The sequence below is a fragment of the Hemitrygon akajei genome, chromosome 8 (genome assembly GCF_048418815.1).
Source record: "Hemitrygon akajei chromosome 8, sHemAka1.3, whole genome shotgun sequence".
Classification (NCBI taxonomy): domain Eukaryota; kingdom Metazoa; phylum Chordata; class Chondrichthyes; order Myliobatiformes; family Dasyatidae; genus Hemitrygon; species Hemitrygon akajei.
This window is the reverse complement of record NC_133131.1, coordinates 170,867,659-170,886,843: the sequence shown is the minus strand read 5'-3', so window position 1 is coordinate 170,886,843 and position 19,185 is coordinate 170,867,659. Positions and strand designations below refer to the sequence as shown.

Below are 19,185 nucleotides of genomic sequence, written 5' to 3'. Positions count from 1 at the left end.
GGGAAAACTCCACGGGTCAGGCAGCATTTACGGAAATAAATACAGTCGATGTTTCAGGCTAAGATGCTTCACCAGCACCGGAAAGGAAGGGGGAAGAAGCCAGAATAAGGAGGTGGGGGGAGGGGAAGAAGGACAGGCTAGAATGTGATAGGTTAAACCAGCGGGATGAAGGAGAGCGGATGAAGTAAGAAACTGGGAAGTGATAGGTGGGAAAGATAAAGAGCTGGAGAAGAAGGCATCAAATTGGAGAGGAGAGTGGACCATGGGAGAAAGTGGGGGGGGGGAGGTGATAGGCAGGTGAGAAGAAGAGGTAAGAGGCTAGACCCAGCCCTTAATGTGGCCATTTGCCCACATCAGCCAAAGAACCACAACCATCACCCACTAGCATTACAAGTTTCTGGTTAAAACAGCTTCCCTTATCTCAAAATTCAAAGAGAAATAGAGTGCTAAAGCTCACCAAAAGGCCTTTTGGTCTATATAGTCCATTGGGAACTGTTATTCTGCCTATTCCCTGATGCACCATCAATAACTCTCCGAGACGTGAGGCGAGATATAGGCTTTTATTGACTGGAAGAAAGAACAAGCAGCAATTGACCACCATACTACATCCTGGAGACTGAGACCAGGGCTCAGGCCTCAATCGCCTTTATACCAGGGTCTGTGGGAGGAGCCACAGGAGCAGTCAGCGGGGGGGGCGTGTCCAGACAGGTATATGTAGTTCACCACACTCCCATTGACTTGCACCCAGACCAGAGCCCTTCCTACGCCTCTCATCCATGAACTTACCCAAACTTCTTTTAAATGTTGCAATCGACTCTGCACCTACAATTTGTGCTGACAGCTCGTTCCACACTCACACCACCCTCTGAGTGAAGTGGCAGTGCACCTTGTAAATGTGCTCATTGGTGAGCAGTTTTGGGCCTTTAATCTGAGGAGGAATGCGCTGGCATCAGAGAGAGTCCAGAGGACATTCATGAAAATTATTCTGGGAGTGAAAGGGTGAACTTATGTGGAGAGTTTGATGGCTCGGGGCCTGTAGTTGCTGGAACTTAGAAAAATGAGGAGGGATCTCACTAAAATCTATCAAATATTGAAAGGCCAAGATAGGGTGGGTGTTTCCAATAATGGGAGAATCTAGGAGCAGAGGGCACAGCCTCAGAATAGAAGAGTTTCCCTTAAGAACAGAGATGAGGAGTAATTGCGTTGGCCAGAGGGTGGCAAATCTGTGGAACACATTACCACAGACGACTGTGGAGGCCAAGTCATATTTAAAATAGAGGTTGATAGGTCCTTGGTTAGTAAGGGTGTCAAAGGTTATGAGGAGAAGGCAGGACAGTGGGGTTGAGAGGGGTAATAAATCAGCCTTGATTGAATGGCAGAGCACACTCGATGGGCCAAACTGTCTAATTCTGTTTCTATGTCTTATGGTCTTACTAATTGTGTTTTCCCCTCTCTCCTCGACCACTGGCAATCAGATTTTTGCCCAGCCAGCTAATGTCTCTGTTACCAAGATGGACGCCAACAACCTGGCAATGGTCATGGCGCCCAACTGTCTGCGCTGCCAGTCCAACAACCCCAGGATAATATTCGAGAACACTCGGAAAGAGATGTCCTTCCTGCGAGTGCTGATTCAACACCTGGACACAAGTTTCATGGAAGACGTGCTATAGCGAGGCCAGTTCACCAGTCAAAGCAGAAGAGATATCATCAACAAACGTACAAAGATAAGCCTTGTATAAAAATGTGTCTGCATTTGTTTATACCGAATTGAGGTCTTCTTGCCAGTCCCTTACTGGTTGGTGTTGTCTAAATTATAAAAAAAGGGAAAAAACGGAAAAAAAAGTATTATATGTACATTTTGATGCTGGTTTTGAAGCTGCTTTATTTGTTCTCTGTGTATGATGCTCCCATCCAGGTCCATCGCCAACTGTGGCACACTTTACTAATAGTTTATTTTTTAGTTTAGCATTCGTACTTGGGTTTTTAAACCACTTTATAAAGTAACTTTATTTTTATAGCATTTAATTATACAGGGCTAAAGCAAAACAAAGGACACCCTTCATGTGGAGAGATGCCCTCATTCCATTTTCTTCACTGTTAATTCTTCCATTCCACATGTTCTGCTGTGAATTTTAGCTGAGATTATTCTAAGCCTTATGTCGTTCCTTCTCTTACTTGTACAAAGTTCAAGGTATTGGACTTTTATTTTTTAAAGAGAATTGGTTCATTCCATTTGTTCAATCTAAATAATCTGGAACTTCTTTCGACCAAGTATGAATTTATTTCTGGTTTGAGTTTCTGGTAATGGAGCATTGCCCCTGTGAGGTGCAACTCCCATCGGGTCTGGCAGTCTGTCCACTCATGTTTATGTCCAGGGGCCCGATTCAGAGATTTCAGGGTTAGGCTGTTGGAGAGAATGCAACACTTCCTTGTATTAATACTGATTATTAGGAATTGGGCACAGGTATAAACTCTGGGCCTATAACTCATTCACTTGCTTATCATGAATGAATTCTACATTTTATAAAAAAATGGTTACTTGCAATTTCCTCCCTGTGTTTAGCTGGGAAAATAACATTCCACAGACTTCTAGAACAGAAAGTAACCAATAGAACATTGAACATTACAGCACAATACAGGCCCTTCAGCCCATGATGTTATGCCAACCTTTTAGCCTACTCTAAGATCAATCTAACTCTATTTTTCTATCATCCATGTGCCTATCTAAGTGTTTCTTAAAAGTCCCTGCTGTATCTGCCTCCACTGTTAGTCCTGGAAGGGCATTCTGTTAAAAAAATGACCTCTGACATGCCCCCAGACTTTCTTCCAATCACCTTAAAGTTATACCACCTTGTAGTAGCCATTTCAGTCTTGGGAAAAAGGTGCTGGCTGTCCAGTCTGCATATGCCCACGAAGTTGTGTTGACTTTTTAAACTTACTCCAAGGTCAATCTTACCCTTACCTCTTAAGTTTCTGCAACTCTCCTTCAGGGGGTAATCCCACCCTGGTGTAAGCAAGAAGACTCCTGTATGTGCAGTGGGCCACAGATCCTTGTTTTCAGAATATTGATCAAATCTGATTTCTTGACTTACATATAATTGTAATGAGGGGGATCATGTCAGGACTTATCTGAGCAAATGTGTACAGACATTTTCAGCTGTGGAAGTGGAGGTGAGTTCAAAGGTAGCCAAACAAAGAATTAGCAGGGTTATGGGTAGAGTGTAGTGGAGTAGAATGATGGATTGCTCGTAAGGAAACCTGGTATAACTCAGTGGGCTCCTTCCATACTGTAACCATTCTGATTATCTAAGGACCCACCCAAAAATCCCCATCCAGCCTAAAAATCCCCGTCTTCCCTAATATCCCCACCCACCCTAAAATCCCCATCCTCCCTAAAAATCCCCATTCACCCTAAAATCCCCAGCTTCCCTAAAAATCCCCATCCTCCTAAAATCCCCGTCCTCCCAAAAATCCCCATCCACCCTAAAATCCCCATTCACCCTAAAATCCCCATCCTCTCTAAAATCCCCATTCACCCTAAAATCCCCATCCTCCCTAAAAATCCCCATCCACCCTAAAATCCCCATCCTCTCTAAAACCACCATCCACCCTAAAATACCCATCCAGCCTAAAAATCCCTATCTTCCTAAAATCCCCATTCACCCTAAAATCCCCATCCTCCCTAAAAATCCCCATCTTCCTAAAATCCCCATCCTCCCTAAAATCCCAATCCTCCCTAAAATCCCCATCCTCCCAAAAAATACCCATCCACCCTAAAATCCCCATCCTCCCTAAAATCCCCATCAACCCTAAAATCCCCATCCACCCTAAAAATCCCCATCCACCCTAAAATCCCCATCCACCCTAAAAATACCCATCCTCCCTAAAATCCCCATCCACCCTAAAATCCCCATCCACCCTAAAATCCCCAGCCTCCCTAAAATCCCCAGCCTCCCTAAAATCCCCATCCTCCCTAAAATACCCAGCCTCCCTAAATCCCCATTCACCCTAAAATCCCCAGCTTCCCTAAAATCCCCATTCACCCTAAAATCCCCAGCCTCCCTAAAATCCCCATCCTCCCTAAAATCCCCAGCCTCCCTAAAATCCCCAACCTCCCTAAAATCCCCAACCTCCCTAAAACCCCCATCCACCCTAAAATACCCATCCACCCTAAAAATACCCATCCTCCCTAAAATACCCATCCAGCCTAAAAATCCCCATCTTCCTAAAATCCCCATCCTCCCTAAAATCCCCATCCTCCCTAAAATTCCCCATCCTCACTAAAATCCCCGTCCACCCTAAAGTCCCCATTCACCCTAAAGTCCCCATTCACCCTAAAGTCCCCATCCTCCCTAAAATTCCCCAGTCACCCTAAAATCCCCATCCTCCCTAAAATTCCCCAGTCACCCTAAAATCCCCATCCAGCCTAAAAATCCCTATCTTCCTAAAATCCCCATTCACCCTAAAATCCCCATCCTCCCTAAAAATCCCCATCTTCCTAAAATCCCCATCCTCCCTAAAATCCCAATCCTCCCTAAAATCCCCATCCTCCCAAAAAATACCCATCCACCCTAAAATCCCCATCCTCCCTAAAATCCCCATCAACCCTAAAATCCCCATCCACCCTAAAAATCCCCATCCACCCTAAAATCCCCATCCACCCTAAAAATACCCATCCTCCCTAAAATCCCCATCCACCCTAAAATCCCCATCCACCCTAAAATCCCCAGCCTCCCTAAAATCCCCAGCCTCCCTAAAATCCCCATCCTCCCTAAAATACCCAGCCTCCCTAAATCCCCATTCACCCTAAAATCCCCAGCTTCCCTAAAATCCCCATTCACCCTAAAATCCCCAGCCTCCCTAAAATCCCCATCCTCCCTAAAATCCCCAGCCTCCCTAAAATCCCCAACCTCCCTAAAATCCCCAACCTCCCTAAAACCCCCATCCACCCTAAAATACCCATCCACCCTAAAAATACCCATCCTCCCTAAAATACCCATCCAGCCTAAAAATCCCCATCTTCCTAAAATCCCCATCCTCCCTAAAATTCCCCATCCTCACTAAAATCCCCGTCCACCCTAAAGTCCCCATTCACCCTAAAGTCCCCATTCACCCTAAAGTCCCCATTCACCCTAAAGTCCCCATCCTCCCTAAAATTCCCCAGTCACCCTAAAATCCCCATCCTCCCTAAAATTCCCCATCCTCACTAAAATCCCCATCCACCCTAAAGTCCACATTCACCCTAAAGTCCCCATCCTCCCTAAAATCCCCAGCCTCCCTAAAGTCCCCAGCATCCCTAAATCCCCATTCACCCTAAAATCTCCACCCACCCTAAAATTCCCCATTCACCCTAAAAACCCCATCCACCCTAAAATTCTCCATTCACCCTAAAATCCCCACCCACCCTAAAATCCCCATCCTCCCTAAAATCCTCATTCACCCTAAAATCCCCATCCTCCCTAAAATTCCCCAGTCACCCTAAAATCCCCATACTCCCTAAAATTCCCCAGTCACCCTAAAATCCCCATCCAGCCTAAAAATCCCCATCTTCCTAAAATCCCCATCTTCCTAAAATCCCCATCCTCCATAAAATCCCCATCCTCCCTAAAATTCCCCATCCTCACTAAAATCCCCATCCACCCTAAAGTCCCCAGCCTCCCTAAATCCCCATTCACCCTAAAATCCCCACCCACCCTAAAATTCCCCATTCACCCTAAAATCCCCATCCACCCTAAAATCCTCATTCACCCTAAAATCCCCATCCTCCCTAAAATCCCCATTCACCCTAAAATCCCCATCCTCCCTAAAATCCCCATTCACACTAAAAATCCCATTCGCCCTAAAATCCCCATCCTCCCTAAAATCCCCATTCACCCTAAAATCCCCATCCTCCCTAAAATCCTGATTCACCCTAAAATCCTCATCCTCCCTAAAAATCCCCATTCACCCTAAAAACCCCATACTCCCTAAAAATCCCATCCACACTAAAATCCCCATCCTCCCTAAAATCCCCATCCACCCTAAAATTCCCCATTCACCCTAAAATCCCCACCCACCCTAAAATCCCCATCCTCCCTAAAATCCTCATTCACCCTAAAATCCCCATCCTCCCTAAAATTCCCCAGTCACCCTAAAATCCCCATCCTCCCTAAAATTCCCCATTCACCCTAAAAACCCCATACTCCCTAAAAATCCCATCCACACTAAAATCCCCATCCTCCCTAAAATCCCCATCCTCCCTAAAATTCCCCAGTCACCCTAAAATCCCCATCCAGCCTAAAAATACCCATCCTCCCTAAAATACCCATCCTCCCTAAAATCCTCATCCTCCCTAAAAATCCCCATTCACCCTAAAAACCCCATACTCCCTAAAAATCCCATCCACACTAAAATCCCCATCCTCCCTAAAATCCCCATCCACCCTAAAATTCCCCATTCACCCTAAAATCCCCATCCTCCCTAAAAATTCCCATTCACCCTAAAATCCCCATCCTCCCTAAAATTCCCCATTCACCCTAAAATCCCCATCCTCCCTAAAATTCCCCATTCACCCTAAAATCCCCATCCTCCCTAAAATTCCCCATTCACCCTAAAATCCCCATCCTCCCTAAAATTCCCCATTCACCCTAAAATCCCCATCCTCCCTAAAAATCCCCATCCACCCTAAAAACCCCATCCTCCCTGAAATCCCCATTCACCCTAAAATCCCCAGTCACACTAAAAATCCCCATCCACCCTAAAATCCCCATCCTCCCTAAAATCCCCATCCTCCCTAAAATCCCCATTCACCCTAAAATCCCCATCCACCCTAAAAACCCCATCCTCCCTAAAATCCCCATTCACACTAAAAATCCCCATCCACCCTAAAATCCCCATCCTCCCTAAAATCCCCATTCACCCTAAAATCCCCATCCACCCTAAAATCCCCATCTCCCTAAAATCCCCATTCACCCTAAAATCCCCATCCACCCTAAAATCCTCATTCACCCTAAAATCCCCATCCTCCCTAAAATCCCCATTCACCCTAAAATCCCCATCCTCCCTAAAATCCCCATTCACACTAAAAATCCCATTCGCCCTAAAATCCCCATCCTCCCTAAAATCCCCATTCACCCTAAAATCCCCATCCTCCCTAAAATCCTGATTCACCCTAAAATCCTCATCCTCCCTAAAAATCCCCATTCACCCTAAAAACCCCATACTCCCTAAAAATCCCATCCACACTAAAATCCCCATCCTCCCTAAAATCCCCATCCACCCTAAAATTCCCCATTCACCCTAAAATCCCCACCCACCCTAAAATCCCCATCCTCCCTAAAATCCTCATTCACCCTAAAATCCCCATCCTCCCTAAAATTCCCCAGTCACCCTAAAATCCCCATCCTCCCTAAAATTCCCCATCCTCCCTAAAATCCCCACCCACCATAAAATTCCCCATTCACCCTTAAATCCTCTCCACCCTAAAATTCCCCATCCTCCCTAAAATTCCCCATCCTCACTAAAATCCCCATCCACCCTAAAGTCCCCATTCACCCTAAAGTCCCCATTCACCCTAAAGTCCCCATCCTCCCTAAAATCCCAATCCGCCCTAAAATCCCCAGCCTCCCTAAAATCCCCAGCCTCCCTAAATCCCCATTCACCCTAAAATCCCCACCCACCCTAAAATTCCCCATTCACCCTAAAATCCCCATCCTCCCTAAAATCCTCATTCACCCTAAAATCCCCATCCACCCTAAAATTCCCCATTCACCCTAAAATCCCCACCCACCCTAAAATCCCCATCCTCCCTAAAATCCTCATTCACCCTAAAATCCCCATCCTCCCTAAAATTCCCCAGTCACCCTAAAATCCCCATCCTCCCTAAAATTCCCCAGTCACCCTAAAATCCCCATCCAGCCTAAAAATCCCCATCTTCCTAAAATCCCCATCCTCCCTAAAATTCCCCATCCTCACTAAAATCCCCATCCACCCTAAAGTCCCCATTCACCCTAAAGTCCCCATCCTCCCTAAAATCCCCAGCCTCCCTAAAATCCCCAGCCTCCCTAAATCCCCATTCACCCTAAAATCCCCACCCACCCTAAAATTCCCCATTCACCCTAAAATCCCCATCCACCCTAAAATTCCCCATTCACCCTAAAATCCCCACACACCCTAAAATCCCCATCCTCCCTAAAATCCTCATTCACCCTAAAATCCCCATCCTCCCTAAAATTCCCCAGTCACCCTAAAATCCCCATCCTCCCTAAGATTCCTCATTCACCCTAAAATCCCCATCCTCCCTAAAATTCCCCAGTCACCCTAAAATCCCCATCCAGCCTAAAAATCCCCATCTTCCTAAAATCCCCATCCTCCATAAAATCCCCATCCTCCCTAAAATTCCCCATCCTCACTAAAATCCCCATCCACCCTAAAGTCCCCATTCATCCTAAAGTCCCCATCCTCCCTAAAATCCCCAGCCTCCCTAAAATCCCCAGCCTCCCTAAATTCCCATTCACCCTAAAATCCCCACCCACCCTAAAATTCCCCATTCACCCTAAAATCCCCATCCACCCTAAAATTCCCCATTCACACTAAAATCCCCACCCACCCTAAAATCCCCATCCTCCCTAAAATCCTCATTCACCCTAAAATCCTCATTCACCCTAAAATCCCCATCCTCCCTAAAATTCCCCATTCACCCTAAAATCCCCATCCTCCCTAAAATCCCCATTCACACTAAAAATCCCATTCGCCCTAAAATCCCCATCCTCCCTGAAATCCCCATTCACCCTAAAATCCCCATTCACACTAAAATCCCCATCCACTCTAAAAATCCCCATCCTCCCTAAAAATCCCCATCCTCCCTAAAAATCCCCATCCTCCCTAAAATCCCCATCCTCCCTAAAATTCCCCATTCACCCTAAAATCCCCATCCTCCCTAAAATTCCCCATTCACCCTAAAATCCCCATCCTCCCTAAAATCCCCATCCTCCCTAAAATCCCCATTCACCCTAAAATCCCCATCCACCCTAAAAACCCCATCCTCCCTGAAATCCCCATTCACCCTAAAATCCCCAGTCACACTAAAAATCCCATTCACCCTAAAATCCCCATCCTCCCTAAAATCCCCATCCTCCCTAAAATCCCCATTCACCCTAAAATCCCCATCCTCCCTAAAATCCCCATCCTCCCTAAAATCCCCATCCACCCTAAAAACCCCATCCTCCCTAAAATCCCCATCCTCCCATAAATTCCCCATTCACCCTAAAATCCCCATCCTCCCTAAAATTCCCCATTCACCCTAAAATCCCCATCCTCCCTAAAATTCCCCATTCACCCTAAAATCCTCATCCTCCCTAAAAATCCCCATTCACCCTAAAATTCCCACCCACCATAAAATTCCCCATTCACCCTAAAATCCTCACCCACCCTAAAATCTCACCCACCCTAAAATTCCCCATCCTCCCTAAAAATCCCCATCCTCCCTAAAATCCACACCCACCATAAAATCCCCCACCCACCCTAAAATTCCCCATTCACCCTAAAGTCCCCATTCACCCTAAAGTCCCCATCCTCCCTAAAATCCCCATCCTCCCTAAAATCCCCAGCCTCCCTAAATCCCCATTCACCCTAAAATCCCCACCCACCCTAAAATTCCCCATTCACCCTAAAATCCCCATCCTCCCTAAAATCCTCATTCACCCTAAAATCCCCATCCACCCTAAAATTCCCCATTCACCCTAAAATCCCCACCCACCCTAAAATCCCCATCCTCCCTAAAATCCTCATTCACCCTAAAATCCCCATCCTCCCTAAAATTCCCCAGTCACCCTAAAATCCCCATCCACCCTAAAATTCCCCATTCTCCCTAAAATCCCCACACACCCTAAAATCCCCATCCTCCCTAAAATCCTCATTCACCCTAAAATCCCCATCCTCCCTAAAATTCCCCAGTCACCCTAAAATCCCCATCCAGCCTAAAAATCCCCATCTTCCTAAAATCCCCATCCTCCCTAAAATTCCCCATCCTCACTAAAATCCCCATCCACCCTAAAGTCCCCATTCACCCTAAAGTCCCCATTCACCCTAAAGTCCCCATCCTCCCTAAAATCCCCAGCCTCCCTAAAATCCCCAGCCTCCCTAAATCCCCATTCACCCTAAAATCCCCACCCACCCTAAAATTCCCCATTCACCCTAAAATCCCCATCCACCCTAAAATTCCCCATTCACACTAAAATCCCCACCCACCCTAAAATCCCCATCCTCCCTAAAATCCCCATCCTCCCTAAAATCCTCATTCACCCTAAAATCCCCATCCTCCCTAAAATCCCCATTCACCCTAAAATCCCCATCCACCCTAAAAACCCCATCCACCCTAAAATCCCCATTCGCACTAAAAATCCCATTCACTCTAAAATCCCCATCCTCCCTAAAATCCCCATTCACCCTAAAATCCCCATCCACCCTAAAAACCCCATCCTCCCTAAAATCCCCATTCACCCTAAAATCCTCATCCTCCCTAAAAATCCCCATTCACCCTAAAAATACCCATCCTCCCTAAAATCCCCATCCACCCTAAAATTCCCCATTCACCCTAAAATCCCCACCCACCCTAAAATCCCCATCCTCCCTAAAATCCTCATTCACCCTAAAATCCCTATCCTCCCTAAAATTCCCCAGTCACCCTAAAATCCCCATCCACCCTAAAAATACCCATCCTCCCTAAAAATTCCCATTCACCCTAAAATCCCCATCCTCCCTAAAATTCCCCATTCACCCTAAAATCCCCATCCTCCCTAAAATCCCCATCCTCCCTGAAATCCCCATTCACCCTAAAATCCCCATTCACACTAAAAATCCCATTCACCCTAAAATCCCCATCCTCCCTAAAATCCCCATTCACCCTAAAATCCCCATCCACCCTAAAAACCCCATTCACCCTAAAATCCTCATCCTCCCTAAAAATCCCCATTCACCCTAAAATCCCCATCCTCCCTAAAATTCCCCATTCACCCTAAAATCCCCACCCACCCTATAAATCCCCATTCACACTAAAATCCCATTCACCCTAAAATCCCCATCCTCCCTAAAATCCCCATTCACCCTAAAATCCCCACCCACCATAAAATTCCCCATTCACCCTAAAATCCCCATCCACCCTAAAATTCCCCATTCACCCTAAAATCCCCACCCACCCTAAAATCCCCATCCTCCCTAAAATCCTCATTCATCCTAAAACCCCCATCGACACTAAAATCCCCATCCACCCTAAAAATCCCATTCACCCTAAAATCCCCATCCACCCTAAAATTCCCATTCACCCTAAAATCCCCATCCACCCTAAAATTCCCATTCACCCTAAAATTCCCATTCACCCTAAAATCCCCATCCACCCTAAAATTCCCATCCACCCTAAAATCCCCATCCACCCTAAAATTCCCATTCACCCTAAAATCCCCATCCTCCCTAAAATCCTCATTCACCCTAAAACCCCCATCGACCCTAAAATCCCCATCCACCCTACGATCTATATCCATTCCCAAATATGAACCATCCTATCTGAATACCCCCTTTCCCATCCTAAATATCCCCTTCCCTAGACACACTGCAGGCTTCTAGAACCAATACTAGAAACCAACATAGGTTCTTTCTTTCTGTGTGATTTTAGCCATCCACCTTAGCTTTCCCATTTTTACCTTTTCTGCCCACCCTCATCTGAAAACTACATCCCCCCACCCCACACTCTAACATGGTGGCTTGGATTGTAAAGCCAGACGTTCCTGCAGAAAGTTGGACCAGAATTTGGGCTTTGGGCTCAACTGGTCCCTATCTGTCATGACCACAGTGGTTCTGCTACCTGAACCAGCTCAGGTGGACACAGTGTCAATCACTGACCATAGCCTAGAGACCTATGAGTACATTGTGAATTTTGTCAAGATTTGGGAGTTGGATCTCCACTGTTGATGCGCAGTTTGTTTGTGCCTATGAGACCCATGAGTACATTGTGAATTTTGTCAAGATTTGGGGGTTGGATCTCCACTGTTGATGTCCAAAACAGTTAAGGAAAGCAGAGATTGCCACCCCTAGATTGAAAGACTTTATCTTGATCATCAGCTGTCGTGGATCACCTGAGTCCTACCTACCCTATTCAGCCATTCTAAAGTTCAGCTGTGCCTTTTGACAGTCGGTGTGAGGCCTTCTAACCATGGAGGTTGAAGCAATCAGGCACTGTTCCGCAGAAAATGTCGAGTAAATATAACTGAGGGAAGTCTTCTGCACCTTCTCAGCCCAGCCCGTTTCTGACGTGAATTATATGTCTAATTGTCTATCACTTCAGGATTTCATTGGATGTGGCCTGCAGGAGACAGAGACCGTCCAACAGCACCCTGTGATATGTTACCAGTCATTCAGGTTCTAGACAAGAGACACTTGTTTTTTTTCTTTGTTACACAGAGATGTGCAGACGTTCCTCACGGGGCCTCTGTCACCAGCATTGATAGCAAAAAGTTGCATGATGTACTGACATTTGAATGCTAAAATCACTTTGCTGTTCTCCGACCCAGTAAGGCACCTGTACCAGGCCACTGAGCTGAATTATTCCCCATATCCCAGTGGGTGCCATGGTAACATAGCAGTTAGCATGACTCTATTACAGAGTTTTCAGTTCAGTTCCGACATCCTCTGTAAGCAAGTCTGTACATTACCTCCCATCTGAGTGTGGATTCCCCCCGGGTGCTCTGGTTTTCTCCCACAGCCTAAAGGTCATTAATCGATCTTTGTAAATTGTCCTGTGATGAGGTGAGGGTTAAATCGGTGGGTTGCTGGGCAGCATACCTTGTTCGGCCAGAGGGCCTGATCCGTGCTGTATCTCTAAATAAATAAATCTAGTCTGCTATTCTGCCATAAATGAGGCCATTCAACCCATCATGTCCATGCTAGTCACCCCATTTCCCACACCCCAGTTCCTCCATTTATAGAACATAGAACAGTACAGTACAGTGCAGCCCCTTCGGCTCACAATGCTGTGCCGACCATGTAACCTACTCTAGAACTTGCCTAGAAGTTCCCTGTCACATAGCCCTCTTATTTTCTAAGCTCCATGTATCTCCATTGTATCCACCTCCACCACCGTCGCCAGCAGTAAAAAACTTACCCCTGACATCCCCTCTGGACCTACTTCCAAGCACCTTAAAACTGTGCCCCCTCGTGTTAGTCATTTCAGCCCTGGGAAAAAGCCTCTGACTATCCACACGGTCAATGCCTCTCATCATCTTATACACCTTTTTCAGGTCACCTCTCATCCTCCGTCGCTCCAAGAGAAAAGGCCAATTTCACTCAACTTATTCTCATAAGGCATGCTCCCCAATCCAGGCAACATCCTTGTAAATCTCCTCTGCACTCTCTCCATTGTATTCACATCCTTCCTGTATTGAGGTGTCCAGAACTGAACACAGTACTCCAAGTGAGGTCTGACCAGGGTCTTATATAGCTGTAACATTACCTCTCGGCTCTTGAACTCAATCCCACAATTGATGAAGGCTATCACACCATACGCCTTCTTAACAACACTGTCGACCCGTGCAACAGGCTTGAGTGTCCTATGGACATGGACCCCAAGATCCCTCTGATCCTCCACACTGCCAAGAGTCTTACCATTTATACTATATTCTGACTTCAAATTTAACCTACCAAAATGACCCACTTCACACTTATCTGGGTTGAAGTAAGTGTGTGTGTGTGTGTGTGTGTGTGTGTGTGTGTGTGTGTGTGTGTGTGTGTGTGTGTGTGTGTGTGTGTGTGTGTGTGTGTGTGTGTGAGAGAGAGAGAGAGAGAGCGACAGAGACAGACAGACCCTGTGGGGAACAAGGTGTATCAGAGTGACTGTCCTTTGGGTGGGAGATATGAGGTGGAAGTTCAGGTTGGTTCCTCACAAAGTCCTCATCCTTTGGGTCAATGTCCATGATCAACAAGCACCCTGGGTCATGTGATCTGCATTGTGTGATGCCCGGACTGTCTCGGTCGGACTTCACACAACCCATGATGCACAGGTATCTGAATCACCCCCTCACTCTCTTGATCTGTCTCCACCCACTTCTGATGTCCCAGGTTCAGTTTCAGATGCAGATCCAGATCACATGTACATTGAAACATAAAATTAAGTCTGTTGTTTGGATTAACAACTAACACACCTGCAGATGTGCTGGACGCAGCTACATGTATCACCGCACATTCTGATGCCAACGTACCATCCCTATAATGCTGGGCAGAACAACACAAATCACAACAAGTGACAAAACAGCAACACCCAATGCAATACGGAGTCCTCTGTTCTCAGGACAGGCTATCTTCAGTCTCCAGCCTTACAGACATTGGGCCTCAGCTTGGGAAAGTAACTAATGAACTGTCTGCTAGAAAACTCTGGGCTTGGGATACAATGTTCTCACTTCCACATATTTCTGAATTAATTTTATAAAGCTTTCTGCAGATATGGGAAATCCAGAGAAACACACACAAAATGTTGGAGGAACTCAGGGCAGGCAGCATCTATGGAGGGGAATAAACAGTTGACATTTTGGACCACCAGGACCAAATAATTTGACGACACAATTCATCCGATTGTAGCACTGCCCCTCAACAGCACCGAGTCGGAACGCCCACTGAGTGGTTATCTAGTGTGTCGAGTCTGGACTTAACACAGAGAGGACAGCCTAACATCTCAGATTCAAATTTATTATCAGTGACGTATGCCATGAAATTTGCTGCTTTGTGGCAGTGGTACAGTACAAGTTCAAGTTTATTGTCATTCAACCATACACATGTATACCTTCAACTGAAACAACGTTCCTCTGGACCAAGGTGCACAGCACAGTACATACAACTCAGGCACAACACATAAAGTTATATTACAACAAATAAATACTACAGTGCATTTATGACACAAGGTAAAAAGTGAACAGTATAATGCTACTAACAGATCAAACATGATAAGCCAGGGTGGTGACAGAGAGTTCAGTAGTCTCACAGCCTGGAGGAAGAAACAGTTCTTGAGCTAATGCTCTGGTACCTCCTGCCTGATGGTAGGGGGTCAAAGGGATTTTGGGACAGATGGGAGGGATCCTTAGCAATGCTAAAGCCCTGCATACACAGCACTCCTGATAAATATCTCAGATGGGTGGAAGAGAGACCCCAATGGTCCTCCGTGCAATATTTTAAAATATTATTATAAACTACAATAATAAATATATAAAATTGAGTAAGTTGTGCAAAAAGGGAGCAAAATAATGAGGTAGTGTTCATGGATTCATTGTCCGTTCGGAAATCTGATGGTAGAAAGGAAGAGGCTGAGATGTTAAGTGTGTGTCGTCAGGCTCTTGTGCCTCCGGTTGCCACATAGCAACAAATTTCATGACATATGCTGGTGATATTAAACCTGATTCTGATTCTCCTTCCTGATGATAATAGGGCAAAGAGGGCATGTCCTGGGTGGCGGGGGTCCTTCATGATGATTTTGAAGATGTCCTGGATGCTGCCCCTGATGGAGCTAACTGAGTTTGCAACTTTCAGCAGCTTTTTCCAATTCTGTGCAGTGGCCCCTCTACGCCAGGCAGTGATGAAACCAGTCACAATGCTTTCCACATCAGCAGAAATTTGCAGGCTTTGGTGACATTGTTTTAGAGTGGTCACCTTCTAAAACAGGGTAAGACTCTAGTGACACGGAAAGGCATTGGTCACTGTCCACTTGTTTAAGGTAACAATGATGAAGAATCACTTACAGCCCTACCAATACAAAACAATAACCTGCTTCCACACAACTAATAGCAGAGAAAGAGAGATTTGGCCATGGTAGTATTTAAGCTATACATGAGTCTTCCCCCACTTCCTATAATCTTTTACAACCACCATATTCTTCTAATCCTTTCTTCCTCAGGTATTTTTTTTTCCATCTTAGCCTTAACTCTCCCTGTACAAAGTGTCCACATCTCCGACTGGAGTAACAGCACCTCATGTTCCACTTGGGTCATCTACAGTCTGACAACATGAACATTGCATTCTCCAATTTCAGGTAACCTGCACCCCCCCCCACCCCACCCCGTCCTCCTGATCTCCTACATCCCAGTTCCTCCTACACCCACCTCAGCTTCATCACCCTGTTTCTTTCCCTTTTTCCTCCAACTCTGTCTGCCCATCACCCACTGGATCCCTTTCCCACACTGTTCCCATCTGCCCTCCACTGCTCCCTCTTTGGTTCCATCTTCCACCTTCCTTTCCCATCAGATTCCACCATCTGCAGTCCTTTGGCAACCCACCTCTCATCCTATTTCTACTTTCCCTTCCTCTATCTGCCCATCACTCTTCTCACCTGGATCCACCCATTACCTGCCAACTATTGCTCCATTGCTTTCTCCCACCTCATTATACTCACTATCTCCACTCTTATCTTCCAGTCCTGATGAAGAGTCTCAACCTGAAATATCAACTCTCCATTTCACTCCTGACCCACTGAGTTCCTCCAACACCTTGTTTCGAGTTCCAGGTTCCAGAATATGTAGTCTAGTGTGTCCCCAACCTCTCCTGATGCTAACACTTTAATCACTGGCTTTAACCAAATGACCTCTGAAGCTTTGCATCTTGACAGCAAAATATACATTCAATATACATTTCATAGTTTACACGTCCGATCTTCTAAACAGTAGATGGGAAATTAGCCAACATTGACATGTTTAAATGCATGTGCATTGTACATCCTAGCCACAAACATTCCGTAAATCATCGTATTTAAAATATTTATAAATTGTCCTATCTCACAAAGCATCCTGCTTGAGGACAACCTGAGATCACAGGGATTTACAAGTGCTGCATTTTCTTTCATAAAATACAAGGATTTATTGGACCTGCCTCTCTGTAAAGCATCCTCAGAACAACAGTCTACAGCTGTAGGATTCTGAGATTGTGGAGGTGACCGAACAGCGCTCGGGACACCCATCTTCTCAGTCTCTGAGAGTTCATTTTGGAGCCTAACCCACAGGGACACCCATCTTCTCAGTCTCTGAGAGTTCATTTGGGAGCCTAACCCACAGGGACACCCATCTTCTCAGTCTCTGAGAGTTCATTTGGGAGCCTAACCCACAGGGACACCCATCTTCTCAGTCTCTGAGAGTTCATTTGGGAGCCTAACCCACAGGGACACCCATCTTCTCAGTCTCTGAGAGCTCATTTGGGAGCCTAACCCACAGGGACACCCATCTTCTCAGTCTCTGAGAGTTCATTTGGGAGCCTAACCCACAGGGACACCCATCTTCTCAGTCTCTGAGAGCTCATTTGGGAGCCTAACCCACAGGGACACCCATCTTCTCAGTCTCTGAGAGCTCATTTGGGAGCCTAACCCACAGGGACACCCATCTTCTCAGTCTCTGAGAGCTCATTTGGGAGCCTAACCCACAGGGACACCCATCTTCTCAGTCTCTGAGAGCTCATTTGGGAGCCTAACCCACAGGGACACCCATCTTCTCAGTCTCTGAGAGTTCATTTGGGAGCCTAACCCACAGGGACACCCATCTTCTCAGTCTCTGAGAGCTCATTTGGGAGCCTAACCCACAGGGACACCCATCTTCTCAGTCTCTGAGAGTTCATTTGAGGGCCCAACCCACAGGAACACCCATCTTCTCAGTCTCTGAGAGTTCATTTGGGAGCCTAACCCACAGGGACACCCATCTTCTCAGTCTCTGAGAGTTCATTTGGGAGCCTAACCCACAGGGACACCCATCTTCTCAGTCTCTGAGAGTTCATTTGAGGGCCCAACCCACAGGGACACCCATCTTCTCAGTCTCTGAGAGTTCATTTGAGGGCCCAACCCACAGGGACACCCATCTTCTCAGTCTCTGAGAGTTCATTTGGGAGCCTAACCCACAGGGACACCCATCTTCTCAGTCTCTGAGAGCTCATTTGAGGGCCTGGAAACAAACTACAGGTTGTGTTGTCAAATTTCTTGTACTGCAGCCAGGAGCAGCCAAGAACTTTTTTATTAGTGACTGAATTTCCTAATCCCTAAAATAAGGTTTCAAACAAAATAAAATTATTAAAAGTTACACCAAAAATGCTAGGGGAATAGCAGGTCAGGCAGTATCTACAGAAAGGAATGAACAGTTGACGTTTTGGGTCAAGACCCTTCATCAGGACTCAAAATTATTAAAACATTAAGTAATACAATAAAATTTTCTCATGGTCAGAGGTTTTGTGTTCCAGATACTTGGACAAAAGTACATGGATTGACAGAAGAGTTTTTTTATCTTTTGGATGTGGCCTTTACTGATGTCTCAGATGGACATAAAAAACTCGTAGGGACGGTTTAAAGAGAAGAGGGGAATTTTGTTTTTCATTTGTAGTAGTCTATTCATCCCATTTATCACCAACGGGATCAAACTGAGTGCTTTTCATAAACATTTCATAGGACCCTGGGTGCAAAGCCACACACAACCAGGCTGGGTACTGACACAAATGGGTTTTTATCTCAGTCCAGTAGGTTCATGGTTACGAAGAGAAGTTTCTATACCAGATTTGTTCATTACACTGAATCTGGGTTCCCCAGCTGGTTGAAACAGATTTATGTCACTAGATACAAGTCTGATTACTTAGCCATTCTGTAACTGGGCTCTGTCGTGTCCAGGGTGCCACTCTGAACAATATTTACAGTATCTCAGCACATTTCACGTGGTTCTTATCTCAGCACATCTTGCTGGGCACAAGCTGCGTACTGCATTACTGTAGCACTAAGTGTAATGCTCTTTCAGTGTGAGCAACCTGTGTTCAATTCCTGCCGCTGTCTATAAGGAGTTTGCACATTCTCCCCGTGACCTTGTGGGTTTCCTCCAGGTGCTCCAGCTTCCTCCCACAGTCCAAAGGCGTATGAGTTAGGGTTAGTAAATTATTCACAAGGGGTGTAATTAGGTGGCATGGGCTCTTTGGGCTGGAAGAGCCCATTACCCAGATTATAAGTGGCTGCATCTTACAAAGCATCCCACTTGAGATGGCCTGAGATCACAGGGAGGGATTTACAAGTGCTGGGGTTTTCTTTCATCAAGTTCAAGGATTTATTGGACCTGCCTCTCTGTAAAGCATCCTCAGAACAACAGTCTACAACTGTGGGAGTCTGAGAGTGTGGGAAAACGACCCAGCGATGCTCAGGGCACCCCGTCTGCTCAGTCCCTG

At 45.9% G+C, this 19,185-nt stretch overlaps 1 protein-coding gene across 2 annotated transcripts in view; it reads left to right on the top strand.

The window, feature by feature from the left end:
* The window catches only part of arhgap39 (Rho GTPase activating protein 39), a 610,426-nt gene that overhangs the window by 587,306 nt on the left and 3,935 nt on the right, over positions 1–19,185 (top strand). The window contains exon 13 of one of the 2 annotated variants that reach the window (XM_073055077.1): positions 1,476–1,716. In XM_073055077.1, the coding sequence (XP_072911178.1) occupies positions 1,476–1,670 (195 nt within the window). In that variant the 3' untranslated portion in view covers positions 1,671–1,716. Of the gene's footprint in view, positions 1–1,475; positions 4,212–19,185 lie in introns of those variants that run through there. The other variant, XM_073055078.1, reaches the window with a different exon arrangement.